Below are 20,662 nucleotides of genomic sequence, written 5' to 3'. Positions count from 1 at the left end.
CTTATTCCTGTAAAGACTATTTATTTGGGGCTCACTAGATTAATATTTTTTATAGAAATGATAATTAAGCTGAACAAATTCTTTTAATTAAACTGAATGAGCTAATTTAATGTGTTAGATTGTAAGAATAGCATATTTTCAATGATTGAGACAATAACTGAAATGGAACTCAGAATTGGAACTATTTTAGATGAAATACTGAACATGGCCTTTTTTTTTTTGGAGGAAAGATTGGATAACATTTAAGTTTTAAAGCTTAAAAACAATCTGGTAAATTAGTGGCTTTAGCTACACAAAACAATATTTTGTCGGGGAAAATGGTGTTTTAATAACTTAGTATCAACCTCATCCCTGGAGGACTACCTGACTCAATGGAATAAAGTATTCATTAATGTAAATTAAATCTTAATAATACACTGAAATAAATACTGGCAGTACTTTACAACCCAAGAAGTAATTTAAAGAAAGTAAGGGAATTATCTCCCAAATAGATAAATTAAAGGTGGTTCTCAACTTTAAAATGTTGGGATTTCAGTTATACAAGCCTGTGGTTTTAATCTTGTTACTTTCCCATAGAAACAAGTTATAACCCAAAAGCCTATTTAACCCATGTCTCTTAAAAGAGATGACCAGTGACAACTATAGAAATATGGTCACCTTATTACATACTTTTTTTTTTTTTGAGGGAAATGTATTCTGAGTTTGAAGCTGGCCCCATCAAGGTGGCCTGGGTGAACAAAGTAGTCCCTAATTAGGGAGTGGAATGATATTTTATGTGTATCTCCAGCTTCTCCAGAAAACATGATATCCAAGTACTCTGATATCTCATGGAGGTTATGCTGGAAGGCTCTACTAGGCTAAAGGCTTTGAGTATAGTCCTGATGACAGTCTGCACTTCGAGGAATACCACGGCCTGTTCAAAGATGAGCATAATTAGTAGGCTGAGTAGCAGGTCAATAATTCTTTGGCCAAGGCAAATCATGGAACAGTTCTGTGTGTACCCCTGTTAACTTCTGCGATGAAAGTTGGAGAGTGATGGAAAAGGGGACAAAAAATGCTAAAAATAAGTTTTTATACCTTTTATAAACATTAATTATTAGTACTCTAAATTTTAAATCTTTGTGTAACAAAGTTGACCACTGCTGAAGAAGGTGAACCATACTGGTGTTAACCTCCTTGCTATAAATAAGAACAGAAGACATAGGGAAGAAGTTGCAGACAAATGGAAAAATAGTTCATGATTTCTCCTTGCAAAGACAAAGGAATTGACAGAATTGCTTTCAATCACATACCCAAATGGAACAGGAAATATCACTTCAAATAAAATTTGGATCAGCTTACCTTGTAGGGCTCATGATTGCCTTAAGAATAAAAAGTGCCACTTTAAGATCACACAGTTTATGCACTAATTTATGTGTGTGCCAACTATCTTCAATATTTGATCAGGGGTAAGATCTTCTGTGGAGCATTTCTGAGAAGGCATCAATGAGGACTGCACAGGATGAGAAGTCAGGAATGGGTTTTTGATCTGCACACCTGCAGGGATTCCAGATCCCTTCAAGTACTTAAGTATTCTTCCTCAGTGCAAGGCACTTGATGAATGTTGAATCCAAAGAACAGAATTTAAAGTACTGGGAGATGGGGGTGGGGGAGGGAGGTCTGGATAAATGAAGACAGCAGAGGAAATTATGAGGACTAAGACATGGACACAAGATTGAATTTCCCTTCCTCTTCTCTTCCATTCTCCTGGTATGATCAGTGATGGTGCTAGGATTCAAGGAACTGCATTTAAAGGCTGGGAGGGTAAAATAGGGCCTTGCTTCCTTACCTTCCCTACCCCCCAGTGACTGACTAGCACTGGGGCAAGAAGAGAGGTGGGGACTGCCTCTTGTGTGAGAGAATAAGGTGTTGGCAGCAAGTTAAGTAGAGTGTGGATTGTCTGTATTCCCAGAAGAGAGCTGGTATAAGAAAATCAAGCTCCATTTACTTATTCAATAAAACTTGCATTAATCGAACACTCAGTTAAGTGTACAATGAAGGAATTTTGAAGAATTACTATGAGTGGGAGCCTGCTAATTTTGTTTTCATATAAGAGTAGCTAACATTTAAGTTGCCCCATTTTACAGTTGAGAAAACAGAGGCAAAAAGAGGCTAAGTGATTTGCCCAGGACCTCACCCTTGGTAAATGTCTGAGGCTGGACTGAACTTGGGTCTTCAGCTGCTGTTCCACCAGCTGCCCAGAAATGGTCCTGATGAGTGTTGTCTCTATAGCTTTGGAGATGTGAATAGAGATGCCATCTCTTTCTGAATACGTCTTTTTTTTTTTTTTGGCAGGGCAATGAGGGTTAAATGACTTTCCCAGGGTCACACAGCTAGTAAGTGTCAAGTGTCTGAGGTCATATTTGAACTCTGATCCCCCTGAATCCAGGGCTGGTGCTTTATCCACCGAACCACCTAGCTGCCCCTGAACACATTAAAAAAAAAATTTACTGATACATCTTATTTTTACATCACATTCATTTCTGGATATACTGCCCCAGCTTTATGAAGCCCTCTCCCTCCCTGCCAAAACACTGAACCAATGATGAAATAAAACACTGCTAAACAGATAGAGGACACCTCTACTTTGCCTAAAGATCACCAACTGAAACTGATGCATTTAGCCTATGAAGCTGTTATTGAGAGAGACTGAGCTTAGGATGGCCGTTATCCAACAGCCTTCAAACTATGAGGCAAAAGAGGCAACCCAGAATATGCTTTCCCATCCTGTAAAAGGTTAAGAGGTGACATTTAATGTTGCCCAGGTGTAGCCAATCTGGTTTCTGGCAGCCCAGGTATAAATCTACCTCAAGGTTTTCCTTAGAGAAATAGTAAGAGTTTGCAAGTTCAATGCACACCCCCAATCTACAGCAGAGATCTGCTTATAAAGGCTGTATAGCTCCAGGGCTATTTCAGAAAAGAAGGAAAGCCATCTTTTAAAAAGCAAGCTGCCCTAGGTGGAGCAGTGGATAAAGCACTGGCCTTGGATTCAGGAGTACCTGAGTTCAAATCCACCCTCAGACACTTGACACTTACTAGCTGTGTGACCCTGGGCAAGTCACTTAACCCTCATTGCCCCGCAAAAAAAAAAAAAAAAAGCAAGCTGCCCCTGTTTCATAAAATAGCTGCCTTTTATAATGTTCCCTGTTACATACCCAAGCAGATGTAAGAAACAAAGGCTTGCTTTCAAGCCATTCATATTAAATTCTTCTCTCCTAACGTTATTTATGTCACATTACCACAATCACTGGTTGAAGAAAACCTATAGTAGCTATAACATGTAACAGGAACAAAACTACCTTAAAGATCTGTATGATATTCTCTTATGCTTAGGCAGCTAGGTGGTGAAGTGGATACAGTGCTGGGACTGGAGTTAGGAAAGACCTGAGTTCAAATCCAGCCATAGCAACTAGTTGTATGACCGTGGGAAAGTCACTTAATCTGTTTGCCTCAGTTTCTTCATCTGTAAAATGAGGATCATAATAGCACCTACACCTCAGGGTTGTTGTGAGGATCAAATGTGATAACATTTGTAAAGTACTTAGCACAATGCCTAGCAGATAGGAAGCACTATCTATATAAATGCTAGCTATTATTATCATTGTCAATTTAGGAAGCAAGAGCCCAAATCATCACCATCTCTGAACCTAGAAAGGATTAGGAAAGATCCATTGGGTTAAAAATAATAGGGAAATTTTAATATTTTGATGAAGAAAGTTATTTAACAAATGTGCTTAGGGCAGCAATTCCTTCTAGTATCTCCCTCCGCCCAAGAGTAAGCCACTTTCAGGGATCAGACAAGTGCCCCCTTAGGTATTTTTACTCATAAGAACTTTCTCACCTCAGTAACATAAGCACTGGCTAAAGCAGATGGGGAATCCTCTTCTTGCTTGAGGTCTGTGACAGAAATTTCTTCTTCAGTTCTGACCATCATACTATCTATTAGTTCGGTGCTATTCTGGTCACTGAACTTGGAGTCACAAGCATCACTGAATGATCTTTCATTGACCAGTTTAGGCTGATGGATTGCATCTGGAAAAGTGTCTGCTTCTAGGGTATCTGGAGGGTCAGTCAAATCAGCTGATTGAATGTCAGTATCTACTGTTAGTTCTGCTTGGGATATAGAAGAAGTGATGTCCTCGGTGGCAACAGTCCGAATGATGACACTTGGCGTGTGGCACTGTACAGTGACATTGTCATTTGTATTCAACAAATGTTCTGGCTATTAAAAAAAATGCAAAAAGTCAGGAACAAAATGTGAATAATTACTGAACTCTATACGAGTTCAGTATACAAACTCTAGTCCTTTACTTATGAAAGCTTGATATATTGATGATCCATACTTGGTGCACCATGGACATGTGGCATTTAAAACGTACCGCCTGAGGGAACTGAGGCCTCAAAGTGCTTGTCCCTCTGGTGTTCCTCCCAGTGGCCATCATCACCCCCTCCCCCCCAATCCTTACAATTGGTGTGGCATTCTAAAATGTCCACTGAAGGGACATGCTTCTCATTAGATGATTATGGGATGTGTTCCTGCTGCCTCTAGTTGAAACAAACAACCTTTTCTGCTCTTTTCATATCTTTTCCCCAGCTATCTTGTATATTCTTAGAGATTCAATTTGGACAAAGATGACCCTCAAATCTGTATCTCAAGCCCTTATGTTTCTTAGGAGCACCAATACTATATGTCCAACTAGTTGCTCAACACTTCCTTTTGAAATATGCTACAACCACTTCAAACTCAAAATATTTAAAAGTGAACTCATAATCTTCCCTCTAAAACTGTCCCGTCTCTTTCTTTTGGTCAATGGCACTAACATTCTCCCAGTTTCAAAACTTTGGAATTATCTTTTACTCTATTCCTATTCTTCTGGCCTCATCATCTCCAAATTATCATCAGATACTAGAGTTTCTTCCTTCCCAGTACTTCTCCCATGTCTCCTTTTCTTCCCACAACCACGGCCCCTAGCTCAAGCCCTTTTCACATCATACCTACACTTCTTCCTTGCTTTAATTCTTTTCTTGCATTCTGCACACAAATGCCCTATTAATCTTCCTTTAAAAATCACTTTGTCACCCCCTTGCTAAATAAAACAAAAAAACCCTCTTCCAACGGCTCATGTTTTTAATAAGTCCAAGCTCTTTAGGTTGGATGATCAAGATCTTTTACAATTTGATAATGGCCTGTTTCTGTTTTTTTGTTTTTGTGGGGCAATGGGGCTTAAGTGACTTGCCCAGGGTCACACAGCTAGTAAGTTTCAAGTGTCTGAGACTGGATTTGAACTCAGGTACTCCTGAATCCAGGGCCGGTGCTTTATCCACTGTGCCACCTAGCCGCCCCCCCCCCCCTTTTAAAAGTGAGGCAATTGGGGTTAAGTGACTTTCCCAGGGTCACACAACTACTAAGTGTCAAGTGTCTGAGGCTGGATTTGAACTCAGGTACTCCTAACTCTAGGGCCAGTGCTCTATCCACTGCGCCACCTAGCTGCCCCTTGGTTTTGTTTTTCAAATTACTTTCCATTACTTGACTATATGGACTCCCTGGTCCAGTCACATTGATTTATTCACTGTTTCTGCAATATACTTTACATTGTTGTATGTGAAACACTTCCTGTTCTTCACCCATACAAATACTATTCAAGTGTGAAGAGACAACTCAAACTCACCTTCTTTCATATACCTTTCCTGATCACTAGAGCTCAGTGATTTCTTCCTCTTCTGAATTCCAATAGCACTTAGTTTTGGAAAGTCATGTGGCAACTAATTATGTAAAGTCTGATAATATATGTTTTTAAATACTTCATTGTTATTTAACTTTTCACATGTTTAGTATTTATCTGCCTTAGATATCTACAGGGTTTAATTTATTGAAATGAATGCATTTTCCCACAAAATAATGCTATTAAAGATGATTGTATAAGAAGGCAGACTACCTAAGACGATGTGTACACCACTGTAGCTGTAAAACATATCCAATCAGGGACAGGTATGATCTTTAGTGAAAGCAAGGAATAAGATAACTCAAGTGTGGTATTAATATCATGAAACATTCAAAGATTGAGGGGAAAGTCTTGGGTAGATCTTGTTATGACAACTGTGAAGGATTTTGATCTGCACCAGTGAAGAGAATACTCATAGTGCTATGCTCTCAGATTTACTGAAGCATATTTTATGACAGAGGTGTCAAATTCAAGGCTTGAGGGCCACAAGTGGCCCTCAACACTCCAGAATATGGCTGGAACCAGACTAACATGTCATCAGGAAATATTTAACAAAAATAAAAATACAATAAAATAATGTTAATTTGTTGTTTTCTAAGTTAACATGTGGCCTGCGGGGATTCATTTCTATTTTGAGTTTGACATCACTGATTTTTTGGTACTATTAATATTTTAGTTGAATTCTATTAGGGGTTAAATAAACTTTTTGTAATCTAGCCACCATGTATAAGTGTTTTTGAAAGGGAAAATTTATCTTGAATTCCAAACAGCTAATTTTGGAACAAGCTTTTGGAATGCAGCCCATTTACAAGACATAAACTACCTGTGCTGACTTTTCTTAGAATTCACCGAGTTCCATTCTTTCTAAACAAATTTGAAAACTCAAGGTGTCTGCCTTCTTAAGAGTTTTATGAACACTACATACAGATAAGGCATGTACAATAATCTGCTCTGGTGAAGCAGGTGCAGCAGTGGTTGTCAGAGTCACAGTGGGACTGGCAGTCAGTGTTAAGGGAAGGCCTTGGCTTGAGCTTGTCTGAAGCAAGTAGGTGCCTGGAGTTCCAGTGGGCTGTAAATGGAAAGACTAAAGGAAGAAGAAAAATACAAATAAGCACAGAATGTCCAATTACTGATTAACTCAGCCTTGAAAATTAACCAGAACTGAAAAAAAAATGTAGTTTACCCAAGAACACAGTCATGTTTCTCCCAAAAGGTATATCAAATAGTGAAGATGAGGGGTATTGGTGTTCTTACCTGTCAAACGTCATTATACATGCTGGCATAATAGTTTAGTTACTTTTCTATATCTGCCTGCCGCCTGTCTCCTTGGACACTTGTTGATGGACACTTCTCTACCATTGCTACTGGGGCCCAGTAGTAATAGGGTTGTGCTATCAATCCTGAGTAACTGAAATTTGCCTATCTTCAATCATCTCATAACACAATCTGTGTTACATAAAAAATTCTGTTCCTTGGTTTAGTGGTATAGATCAAATCAACTTATTTTAGTCTAAGCATTTTAAAATGAGGGGGTTCACCACGTTGAGGACATTCATTTTTCTTAACAGAAAGCTCACCATTTCTATTGGTGAGAAAATTGTGGTATATGTGCTATTAAGCATATCCACATAGACGGCTGTTTTGTTCAAGGAACTGAACTGCCTCCCTCCTGAAACAACAAAGTCCTATCTAGATCTCACAACAAAGGGATAAAAAATATATAGCCTTATGCATTCACCTCAAATTTCCCTTCCTTATATTTTTATACAGGGTTCTCTGTAATGACTGCAGTACAGAGGCTAACATGGGATAGAAGTTTTGAGAGTTCTACTTCTGGTATCAAATTGAATTCTTTCCCCTGAATTATGCTTAGTAACTACTAAGTAAAATAATTGTATACTTTCTTTCAAATATAAAGCCTCACATTAGACACAAAGCAGTACCTTATTAAATAAAATGTTACCTTCCAACCAGTTGCTTACTCATTTATCTATAACTGGGGCAACAGGTAGATACCGGGAAAGGAAAATTGCGTGTAGTCATTTTCTGGGAGGTGGTACTCATTACTCGACGAGGCTTGTCCTAGATAACTAACCTACCTTCATCATAACTAATTAATTTGCAGGCAATAAACAAAAACTAGAGTGCATCTTTTTGTTGTTGTTGTTTTGTTTTGTTTTTTGGGGGGTGGGGTACATTTTTTACTTAAACAGATGAATAAATCAATGACAAATTCCTATCTGAATATTTTGGATTAAACCAGAACTACATATTGAGATAAAAAGTGAGTTACTCCTAGGCTCATCCAAAACAAAAATTGGGCAAGAACACAGGTGTGCTATTCTAAAGTGGCCTGCATTCTCTCACACTGCCACACTTGATTCCAGCTCATGGGAATTGGAGAAATGGACTGGTGGTCTTGTAAAGAAAAGTGGAGAGATGGCTGAAAGAGTGTAAAAAGTTTTTAAAAGCTGTAATTTCCGATGGGGCAAACAATAAAGAAAGGTACATTCCAAAAGGCTCTACATAAGTGTGGTGATGGTTCCAGAGAGGCTACATCTTTTGCCCAAGTTCACAGTTAATTATAATAACAGAACTGGGACTGGAACCCAGGTCTCTTAGCCTAATGCTTTCTACAATACCACACTTGATTATTTTTGGAGAATAAATGTGGAACGCAACATAATGAAATAACAATTATTTGCCTAAGGGGACATGACTAAAAGAAGCATCCTTGAGGAAAAACCCAACAAGAAACACATAAGAGAGTCCAGCCCCTGCCCCCCTTACCTTTGAGAGCAGTTGGGGTAGTCTGCACATACACCCTTGAAAGCACATTAATGTTCTAGTTGTAGAAACTTGTTTTTATTTCTTGTCTTATACCAGATAATAGGAAAGACTGGGTTTGGGGCCCCTCCCCCTCCCCTAGTAACTACCTATGAGTCTGGGTTCTCAGCTTCCCTTTCTGTAAAATGAAGGTATTCGAGCTCAATAAGCCCTTCCAGCTGTAGCATACTGTGATTCTAGGATTCTCCTTTATTGCCAAGAAGCAAAAAGAGGTATTTTATTTGTTGCCACTTTATTATTCTTATTAGTTAATGCTTTGAATTTCCCAATGAAGTGATTTAATGAGTCACAGTAACTTTTATTTTTAATAGGGAGCTATGAAAACAAGGATTAAAGCATAGATAATACTTACTGGGAGAATCTCAAATGTCTGTAGTGTACCACTGTTTAGTGTTATGGTCTCAGAGTCGACAGTAGCAGCAGGGGATTCTGTTGAAGCTGTATTAAAAGCAAAAAGAGGGCAGGAAACTCACTTGGAGGTAGTCAAGTCCTAGGATGATTCAATGGTGAGGTACACAGGGTAAAATACCACTGACTGGAGTAGAGACAGAAGAAAGCTAACAGAGAGATTTTACGGAATCTCAGAATTGGAAAAAACCTCACAAGTCTACTAGTTCAACTTGCATGTGAACAAGAAACTTTTTTTTTTTTTGGGTGAGGCAGTTGGGGTTAAGTGACTTGCCCAGGGTCACACAGCTAGTAAGTGTCAAGTGTCTGAGGCCGGATTTGAACTCAGGTCCTCCTGAATCCAGGGCCGGTGCTTTATCCACTGCGCCACCTAGCTGCCCCAAGAATATCTTTTAAAACTTACTAAATACAAATGGTCACTCAGCATTTATATAAAGACCTTCACTAGAGGGGGGAGGGAAAAAGGGATGAGGACAGGGATGGGAGAGACAAACCAGTCCAAGTTTGGATAGCTGTTTTGAAGTGTAGTCTTATAAATGTAAAAACAAACCAACATTTACATAGCATTTTAAGGTTTGTTTAGTGCTTTCCATCATTTAACAAGCATTTATCAAGTGCATATCTTATTCTTATCTGATCTTCAGATAAGCAACCCTATGAAGTAGCTTGCACTATTAGCCCATTTTATAGATGAGGAAAACAAGGCTTAGAGAGGTTTGGTGACTTCCTTAGGATCACACAGTAAATGCCTGAGACAGGATTCAAGCTCAGGTTTTCCTGATTCAAAGTCCAGAATTCTATCCATTGTGTCACTCAGCAGCTCACCAAGGCTAAATTTGGCCCTCTGTAATTTCCATCTCTTGGTCCTCATTTTACCTTCTGGAGCAAAGCAAAGAACAAGCCGATACATTTTTCATACAAGAGTCTTTCATATACTTTAGATAGCTATCGGATTTTGATATCCTCCCTAACCCCCTAATCTTTTCTTCTCTCTGTTAAACATCCCTAGTTCTTTCAACTGAGTTATCTACCTTGGTATAATGTTCCGGGATTTCTTCAGGTAAAGGTAAACAGGGAAGAGCACTAAGGCTATCCTAAAAGTGACAAGATGATCCCATTCTTTCCTGGTTAAGAATGATTCTATAATCAATTAATCTTATTATCCTAGGCACTGCAAAACCCACAAAAGATATGGTCTAATTTCAGAATGGGGGGCTACATGTAGACCAGATTCAGAAACAATTAAAAACTGGTTTGAAATGGATTTTTTTCTGCATAGTGTTTCCTGTTGGTTTAAGTCAACTATATTTTATCTTTACTAGAACTATGGGTCAGGCCACAGGGCTCTGAGAGGAATAGGATCTGTATCTATCCATCTGTCTGTCTATCATATAAACTACTAAATCATTTAACCTAAGTACATTTCTGCTGCTTTATGTATGTGTACACATATAAAAAAACTATGTATGAATATACATACACATATAGAAAAGAAATGTACTTAAGTTAAATAATTTATGTAGTCTCAAAGATCAAACTTTGTTCATTTGGCTTGTATTAACTCTAGGCAAACAATCTCAAGGTATATAGTTAAGTGAAAGGTTTTAGTCAGTCAACACACATTTATTTTAGTACCTACCATGTGCCAAACACTGTGCAAAAGCCTGGGGATACAAAGAAAGGCCAAAAAGTCAGTCCCCAGCTCCAAAGGAGTGAAGTCAAAGGGGAAAAACAACAAGCAAACTACGGTACATAAGCAAGACATGTTCAAGATAAACTGGAGATAGCAGAGGGAAGGTATAAGCAGTAAAAGGACTCAGGAAAGGCTGACACCTTGAAGGATAGCCATTCTTTCCAGCAGCTCTATCCAATATAATAGAGATGGAGGGCCTCAGGGAAGGGTTCACTTCTATGAGTTTGCAATCTTAAATGCTTCTCTTTTCAAGTTAGGCTATTGATTGTATCTCTGACTTCTCTTGAGAGGAAGGACACAGAAACATTTTGAGTAGTACAAGACAATGTAAATAAAGATAAGTTCTTATTCAGATGAGAGGCTAGCTTCTCATGCTTTTACAAAGGTTACAAAATATCTACTATGATATCCTACAACCAAAGAACTCTGCTACTAAGACACATGGTACTTGGGCAGCACTTCTAAGAATTCCTGATGTCTTCTTTAGGGTTCATTCTGGTCGTTCAGCATTCTACTTGGCACCAAAAGTAACCCTCAGTTTTTCTGGGCAGCAGTTTTAGTTGCTTCACAGTTCTACTTAGGTTTATGGCAAATAGCCAGGAGCTAGACAGAAATATTTAATGCTGTTTCTACTGAGCCAGGCAAAAGCAAGTCGCACCAATTCAAAATTGCCTTGGGATTGACAACAGGATCTGTGATTTCACTGGTACATGGAACTCCTGAAAGAAGACACTTCTACTAGTACAGGTTGGCATTTTTTTCTCTACTTTGTAGTCTTAGAGAGTTGCCTAGAGCATCATTAGCTGAAGTGACTTGTCTACAGTTATAAAGCCAGTATTTCAGAGGTGGGACTCGAACCCAAGTCTTCCCGACTCCAAAACTGGCTCTCTTTCTCTTACGCCACAGTCTCTCCTTAGATTAATATGTGTAAGGCTAAAGATCTCTAATGTATTCTGTTGGACACACGTTTGCTCCTCCCATCCCCTTAATTATACCAACAGGTTGAACTTTATGGGCATATGGTGTAATTAGAATAATCTCATTCTAAGATATGGCTCAAGCATCACCTCCTAATAAGCTCCTTCCTGATTTCCCTGTTGTCAACTCTCCACTCACCAAATGATCTTGAATTTATTTTGCATATATACTTCGTATATATTATATACATATTGTCTCCTCTAAGAGAATGTAAGCTCCTTGCAGGCAGGACTTGTCTTTCCTTGGTCACTGTAGTGCAGCCCCCTCAAACTTTATTTCGCAGATATATATTTAAAATATTACTTATATGTGTCGTCTCCTGGAATAGAACATGAGATTCTTGAGGACTATTTTTGGGTTTGAGTACTCACTGTGTAGCACAGTGCTGGGCATCTAGCCGGTGCTTAATAAATGCTTGTTGACTGCCTGATAGAGGAACAGACAACTTTCAAAGCCCCGCTCTAACAAGCAGTTTCTTATGCACAAAATGAGATCATACACTGTTTTGATAAACACAATCATAGGGAGAATTCTGTTTAAGACCCTATGGTTATTCATGACAAATGAGGTGTAAAAGAAGGGAGACATAATGATTACACCAAAAGTATCTTCCAGTGGCACAGGGAATGTTTTGCATGGGGTCCAAATGGAAGAGTAATGCCCTAAAGATGGTGAGATCCTCCCAGTCATACTGTGCTGATGACATCAAACCTCAAAGGGTACTTCAGAGGTATCCAGAGTCACTCCAAAGAAGCCAGCACAACAATTCAGACACAAACATCAGATGGACAGAAAATAGCTATTGCCCAACCTAAGATGAGCAGTCGGACGAGTAGCCCATTGTCTGTGTCTGTACAAACACAGTAACAATAACAGCAGGGAACCTTCATGGCACTCACAATGATTATCTCATTTGATCCTCACAACGACCCTGCGAGGCAGGTGCTAGTATGATCCCCATTTTTCAGATGAGAAAACTAAGGGAAACAGAGGTTAAGTGACTTGCCCACCAGAATTATACAGTTAGTAAGTGTCCGAGGGAGGATTTGAACTCAGGTTTCTTGACTCCAGGCCCAGTGTTTACCCATGTACCATCTAGCTGTCCCAATATGAGATCCATTTATCTTGGACAGGTACAGCTGATTGATAATGAACAGGTTCCATAATTGAAGACCAGGAAAACAGTGGGGTTAGACTGCATAGAAACTGTGCAGTTCTTTCAATAATTGCAAACCTCTCCCATCTTTTTAATGCCAATGTTCATCATGCTCTATTGTTAAAAATCTTAGAACGTAACTAATGTCAAAGAATCAAAGTTTGAGGTTACTTACCCAAAGGGCAACAGAGATACATGATGGGTGAAGCATATTTCTAATGATGACCTGCCTATATGCAAGAGGAGGCATATATATCAACTAGGAAATGCATGATTGGAAAAACAAGTACAACAGCCATGTAGTCAAAGCAGGAAATAACAGGACAGCTCAAATCCAACTCAGAATGTTAACAGGTCTAGAAGAAGGCCTCTAGCACTTTGGGTCAATGAGATTACATTGAATGTTCTTTTACTCCCACAGAAAGCAGTTTACTAGTTCAGCATTAATTCCATCTCCACTTATACAGATCACAACTCCTATGTATTTTAGTAAATGATTTAATAAATTGATATGGACAAAAACAATTATCACCTCTTGGCCAGTCTCCTATGGTACCTAGCTAGGCTAGTCCTTGTGAGGTTTGTACCTGAAACCTTTAATTGTTTGGGCCCTGTTGGAGTTTGTGCGCTATTGGGCAAAGATTTTGAGAAATCTTTTTTAGCAAACAAGAAGCTTAATAACTGTTAAAAGCCCATGTAATCTACTTCTAGGTGAAACTGTAGAATTTATTATCCCCCCAATATGCTCAGGCTATTTCCTTCACCTCTCAAAATCCTACCTATCCCGAAGATATTTATCTCACGAACCAGCTCCTTTATTAAACCCTTCCTGGTTTACCCTAATTGATGTGCTTCTTTTGTCCTTTGAACCCTTATAAGCACTTTCTGTGTACCTTTTTTGGTCTTGTTACATTCTGCTTTGTATCATGATGACTTATCTTATTCTTATAAACTATAAGGTCCTTGAGGGAAGGAACTTAAATGTCTTTTGATTCCATGCAGTGCCTTGTATATAGTGTTTGTGTAGAACAAGTGCTCAACAAATATTTGGTGAATCGTACCAAAGAAATTCTTTGCTTCCTAATTATACCAAGTCACAATTGAGTAGTGAGTTTACTGCCAAGGCACAGATGACTCCAGTACCCACCATTCTGCATCTGTATAAACATTTTCCCAAGTACTTTCAAACATGTAATTTCATTTCATCTTTACTCAACTATGAGGTAGGTAGGGCAGGTAGTATTCCTACAGAACGGAAATTGAAGTACAGATAAATTAAGTGACTTTTCCGATGTTACAACTAATTAGTGGCAAAATGAGGAAGAGAACCTAGATCTCCTAAGTTGGAGCTTAGCATTCTGCTTTTTATTTACTATCTAAAAAAATAGCAGCAACACATAAGCAGAACTAAATTTCAGGATCCCATTTTCTTCTTTAAAAAAAAAAAAGGTATTTTGATAATGGAAAGAAACTAAGATGTGTACAGTACAGCATGCCCTAGGTCTTGACAAAAAATTCCCATCTGTACAAATATTGCTTTTAAAGAATCTGAGTATGAAGGGACCTTAGAGACTTCTTAATTCTTGAAAAGAAATTTCCTCTAGAACATCCCTAAGAAGAGCTCATAAAGAGATTTCACCTGAAGACCTCTCGATGAGGGAGAAGCTAACTCCCTCCCTAAGAAGACCATTCCTCTTCTGGACTTTGCTGTACAAAGTCTACAAAAGAGGCTAAGGACCACAAAGCAACCCCCCCGCCCCATGCATAAGAACTGGTTGCTTGGCTTAAAAGAATGCCCTAAAGTTGTCTCCAGAAGAAAATGTTTATTCCTCTCTTCCAATCTACCACTCAAGCTCCTCCTCCATTTGTGATTCTTTGTTGAGCTTCTACCCAAAGGGATTTGACCAAGTCATTTCTTTATTAAACTAAGTCTGGAGTTACATAGAATGCATCTCTGAGCTTCAGGAAAGTGTCTGTTACAAGACTTTGCCTCGTGCTGCATTGAAGAAGTCGAGGCCATGCATGGGGAACTCCCTTTCTTCTCCAATTCCACATTTCAAATCATCCTAGTGTTACCCACTTCGGCCCTTGTCCTTTGCCCCAATTTCAGGGGATAAGGTGGCCCTTCTTGCCAATAATACCTCTACTTCTTGTACCATTATTTATAGCCTTTCCCATCTCCTCCAGAAACCTGCAATTATCTGCTCTTTCTCCCTAATTTTCAACCTCTTTTTATCTGCTGCCTAAAAACATAATGAAACCTCCCCCATCCTTTAAAAAAAAACAACCCAAAACAAAAAAAACCCCATGACTTGATCCTATCATACCCTTATGTTTATATATTTCTTATGTATGCTTATATATTTCTCTTCCCTTTCAAAGCCAAATTCCTAAAAAAGCTAATTTATACTTGTTGTCTCCATTTTCTTCCAAACTGTTCCTCAAACCCTTGCGAACTAGCTTATATTCTCACCATCTGACTAAAATCGCTCTTTCCTAAGTCATCAATAATATCTTTACTGATATCATCCTTCCTAACCTAACCCCTTTTTCTTCTCTCTGGGTTTTTGTAACAAGGTTCTGTCCACATATCTCAGTACTCTATCTTGGGTCCTTCTCCCTGCCCCCTCACCCCCAAGCTCTCCCTTGATGATCCCATCAGCTCCAATGCATTCACTCATCATCTTTGTGCAAACACTTCCCAAGTCTATGAAACCAGCTCTCTTCTTTCTCCTCAGTTTTAGTCCTGCATCTCCAAATTCCTGTTTAACATCATCTTGGGGATGATGCCATTATTTTCCTTCCTAAACCATTCCCATTTGTATCACCAGGGTCTAGTACAGTGTCTACAATACAGCAGATACTCAATAAATGCTCATTGGCTGAATGCTATTTAATTCCTAATTTACTGTCATAAGAAAACCTTCCTAATGTCTAGATCATTTTGAGCATTTACATACTAAATAACTGACTTTTAAAAACTCCCTAGTGCCTTTAAATGACAATGACTCTATAGATTTCCCAAAGTACTCAGAGTCATTTCTTAACCCATTTAGATTTGGATGACTCAAGAGGTAGCACAGAATGTCGGACCTAGCTAAAAGTCTGGAGAGAAATAGACTTGAATCCTGCCTTTCTAGTTGTGTGACCATGAAGGATTCACTTAACTTCTCTAAGCCCCAGTTTCCTTATCTGTAAAATGGGGATAAAAAGCTCTACTATTAGTACCTGTCTCTCTCAGAGTTGATGTGAAGATCAAATGGGATGATGCATATAAAGGTCTTTATAGACCTAAAGCACTCTATCAGCTGTTATTAGTAACAGTACTATTAAGTCAAAAGGGCAGGCACTTACAAAGATGAGTGATCTGGACAGGAATCTGCAAAGCTGTCATGGGACTTGGAGAGATGCCCGTATTCTCCTCCAAGCGGGCAACGCGGATCTGAACATGCTGAACGCTTGAATTGGTGTTAGTGTTTGGAACTCCGGGGCCTGATTTGTTCTCCGAAAGTGTTGGGTTGTTTTTTTGGTTCTCGTGCAACTGTTTAAGACCTTTTATCAAGACTGAAGGGAGATGGGTAGACAAAAAGAACATTGATTCGCCGACATCACCATCTAAGTAAGCAAGGGAGGTGGGAGGAAGGGATGAGGTGAGGAGGGAAAGTATTTGGAATAAATAATTTGTTCACTAGATGTCAAATATTACACATACATTAATGAAACATTTGAAAAACTGCATTTGCTGAGATGTTTCTTAGCTAAGCACATTTTTATTAATGAAATATTAATGTTGCCTTTATTATTTAACACTTTGACGTTAAAAATAGGTATTTGTGAAATATATGAACCGAATCTGTCTAGCATTTGACAACTGGCAAAATGATTATTTTTTATATTCTTTGAGAAGGGCCCTACACATTTTTAACAAGATTTTTATTAAAAAATTAACAAACTTAAGTGTGGCTATGTACAAAGACCTTAGGATATCTGACTACTGAGGAGCAACATCAGCAGTCAGCTTTCTGCTTACCACATCCCCTCATGGTAGCTGGTAACCTCAGTGCTAGCACAAGGAGATGGCAAATTCTTTGATCACAGAACTGCAGTCACTAAGGGATACCTCTGTAGACTCTGTCTCTTCTACTATTTATGAAAAGCTGTCTGGATTCCCTTCCCTCTCTTCTGCTAATGCTACAAATTTTGCCTAGTTTCATATTACATAATAGTCATTCACCATTTTGCCTTAGCTCCTGGTTTTAAAAAGCTACAGTTAAATGTTTACCAGCAAACCATTTATCATTTCTTTTCTGTGTTTGGATTTTCTTTGGAAAATGGCAAGATGTTAAAAAGGGGGCATAACTTTAATTAGCATTCAAAATGCACAGACTGCAGTTCAATTTTCCAATGAAAACCTGAGTCTAACAGTTCAGTTTTTGAATTGGGAAAAAAGGATGTTGTCATGGGGGGCACAGAAAGTTGATCATATTGGTATACGCGACTTTAATCATAATCCCATATGAAAACCTGGAATTTACATGTAACAAATTAAGGTGTGAAAATTCTTTTGGAAGTGTTTTAGAAAATTAATTTACTTTCTATTAAAAAAAAAGAGTAAAATTAGGACTCCTTTAAAGAGCAAGCTTCCTCAGGTTATCTGAAGTGATACTGCTGACTAAAAACTGATTTATAGCTTTTCAGAAAAAAAAATTCTTTGCATAAACCCTGAATTTTAAATATGTAAAACACAAACTTCTGATTTTTAGAAGCTTTAAGCATTTCAAGGATATATTACCCTTTTTTGAAGAAGAAAATGGAAAGTATTATTTATAGCTTGGAACTATAGATAAATAAAGGGTGGGAACACTGAAAGTCCCAATACTAACACAAGATGAATGACTGGAGTTCCTGTATACCTCTAGGGACTGCAATCATTCCTGAGTGAATGACTGGTTAGACACATGACAGAACCACTGTTACCATTACATTTCAGGAAAAAGTGGTAAAAATAAATGTTTTAGTATAAGCAGATCAACTAAGGATTTAAATTTATGCTTTTTTGAAATGAGATGCCCTTCCATCCAGCAACAGAAAGTTAGAACAAATTTTTAACTTTCAGCCCTAATGATCAGCATTTTGTGGCTATATAGTACTGAGCATTATGATCATATAGGATCCTTATTTACACCAATAAATGTCCATGACGACAACAGAATCAAAGGCTAGGCACACCTAATGAATACATTACCAGGGAATGAAACATCCTTGTGGTTTGCTATCTGCCTTTTGATGGTCCACCATTTACTTCGGAGCCACTGTGGTGAACGGACACTGCTCCATCCCTCGGCTAGTAGATCCCAGTTTATATCATTTTCATCAGCCACATCAAGCTCTGCTATCCTGACAGGTCACAAAAATGGGTGTCTGTTAGGTGCTGCCCTTTGAGACTAATGGGAACCCTACCCGTATTTGTTTTTTCTATGACTGCCCAATGGCACTGGAGATCATGGGAGAGGTAAGATGTTAACAAGATGTCCTGCCAAGTTGTTGGGGAAAGGATTCCAGATGCAGGCCAGATATTCCAGAGCTACAATGAATGACTTTAATTGTAAATGGTTAGAAGGTTGTATGTATTCAAATGTATCATTGTGTAGATAAGGAGATGCTATTTAGAGTTTAGAGCACTACCAGTGCCTAATTTTAATTGTGCTCTGTACCTGGTTGATACTATGACCCTGAACAAGGTAACTGTTTTCCTGGGTGTCAGTCTTTCCAACTGAAAAAATGGATAGTGGTTTATACCAGAGAAACATTGTAAAATGAGTTGTTTATAAAAAAAAAAAATTCAAGGTAAAAGTATTACCTAAAATGGTATGACTATATTTGGAGGCTATGATGAAGTCTGTTCATCTTTTGCCATTAAAAAACATAATTAGACTGATTATCAATATTGAAAACACATCTAATAGCATAGCATTGAGTTCTTTAATGTTTTGTCCTTGCCTAAGATTCATTGCCCACTCAAGTCATTCAGTTTTAAGGTTAAGCTAAGTGGTTTTAAAAAAAATCTTTAAATTAAGAAAAACACTTCAGTATCTGTAGGACTGATCTAGTAATCAAAAGCCTTTTCCCTACAGTTATCTAGTTCACATACAGGTTAGGGTGGCTGAGTGACTAAATGAAGTTACTCTGTATTTTAAAGCTATATGCAGCTTGTCTGAAATGGAGGCATTTTTTTCAGTCTAGTTTTTCATGACTGGGTAAACTCCCTTCGTGGCCACCTCAGCAGAGCAGCCAAGGATTGAAGGGCGTGGAGACTGAACAACCCTCTTCCCCCTAACCATGGTCCCTCCAGGCCAGGACTGAGGCACAATAATGGGACAGTGGAAAAGCTTGCACTGCCGCTGCCTGTGCCATACCTGTTCTGTGGATAGAGAGAGGACTTCAGTCTCCAGGCCTTCAATCTGGTACCTTGCACGGGCACTAAATTCACTAAAAAGGAACAGAACACAAAACAAAAAATAGCTCAATATCAAGTACTTAGCAACTCAAATGAATCAGGTCACTATGGGAAGGATGATTTTCTGTCCTTACACATCCAAGAAAACAGAAAAAAGATGGCCAATCAAGACTTTATGACCTGCAGGAGGTGGTAGGTCACAAACCTCAAGATGAGATTGATTTCGTCCTCTTTGGTCCACTCTGTGCCCCCACTCTGTTTCCAGTTCAGGTAGTTGAGCCACTTTGAGCGACATTGTTTTTCTGAGCGGGTCCCAACTCGTTCGGCCACAGCTGCCCAGGATACCCCCTGTGTGACGATGTCACCTGGCTCGGTGCTTGTCAGTTCGTGAACCACCTCTGCCAGCCTTTTCTCCTCCTCTTCTGTCCACTTCCCTGAAAGAAGGAAATCAACGAGGCTACCACCACTACCTGTCTCCTGCTTTATTTTTTTCATCACTCTCTGTGCAAGGACTGAAAGAAGCACATGGATACTTGCAGTTTAGTTTCTGGACAAGCCATTCAGGGGTTGCCAAGGACACCTACATCAATGGTGAAATTTGCCCCAAGGTATTAAGTATACCAAGAAGAATTAACATTCCCAGGGAGAGCAGCCAAAATTAGTTCAACAACTACATTTAAAAAGAGAAGCTCACAAAATGTACAACTAGTTTTTGCTGTGCACTCTCTATTCAATTCTATGTAGCTCCTATACCAAAACCTACTCAGAAATTTCCATCAATTTAAAATCATATATTGTAGAATGCAATAAACACAGGGAGGGTTAAGCAAGGAAAGCAAAATTTTAATACTGGCCATAGATAAGACTCTCTCTATAGCTCTGGTCAAGGTCAATGATTTCTAGATAGTCACCCAGATTTGGATAGGATGACTAGAAATTGAGATTCTAACAATTCATAATTAGATTTGTCATTTATACTATTTATGACAGTCTCTACTTGTCAGTACCTTAGAGCTACTCTGTGCCTCATGTTGTATTATCAATAGGATACTGCATATTCCATAAGAGACCAAGGAAGTTCTGCCTATATGTGTTTCCTGCTTGAAATGACGACACTAAGTCTACATAGCTCTTTTATGGTCTGGGCTACAGAAGAGACCAGAAGCACAGAATTTCAGAACAGTAAGAGATTTGTGAGATCATCTTGTCCAACCCAAAACCTTCATTCATTCATTCATGTAGCTAGTGCCATTTGGCTCCACTTCTGTAATTTTTCATCATCTGTCTCCTTTCCTCTCTATTCTCATTGTTACCACTCTTACTACCTCGTTGGACTGTTACTTTAGTCTCCTACTCACTCT

At 38.7% G+C, this 20,662-nt stretch overlaps 1 protein-coding gene across 6 annotated transcripts in view; it reads right to left on the bottom strand.

Annotated features, from left to right (window-relative positions):
• Positions 1–20,662, bottom strand: part of DMTF1 (cyclin D binding myb like transcription factor 1) — a 56,802-nt gene that overhangs the window by 2,037 nt on the left and 34,103 nt on the right. For 4 of the 6 annotated variants that reach the window (XM_043965782.1, XM_043965783.1, XM_043965784.1 and 1 more), the window contains 6 exons: positions 19,507–19,735; positions 18,090–18,241; positions 16,199–16,459; positions 8,962–9,047; positions 6,688–6,846; positions 3,881–4,261 (listed from right to left, as the gene is read on the bottom strand). In XM_043965782.1, coding sequence (XP_043821717.1) covers positions 3,881–4,261; positions 6,688–6,846; positions 8,962–9,047; positions 16,199–16,459; positions 18,090–18,241; positions 19,507–19,735 — 1,268 coding nt within the window. The remainder of the gene's footprint in view (positions 1–3,880; positions 4,262–6,687; positions 6,847–8,961; positions 9,048–16,198; positions 16,460–18,089; positions 18,242–19,506; positions 19,736–20,662) is intronic. The other 2 variants (XM_043965786.1, XM_043965787.1) reach the window with 2 other exon arrangements.

This window comes from Dromiciops gliroides, chromosome 5, assembly GCF_019393635.1.
Source record: "Dromiciops gliroides isolate mDroGli1 chromosome 5, mDroGli1.pri, whole genome shotgun sequence".
NCBI lineage: Eukaryota > Metazoa > Chordata > Mammalia > Microbiotheria > Microbiotheriidae > Dromiciops > Dromiciops gliroides.
The sequence above is the reverse complement of the archived record's forward strand: the minus strand, read 5'-3'. Positions and strand labels throughout refer to the sequence as shown.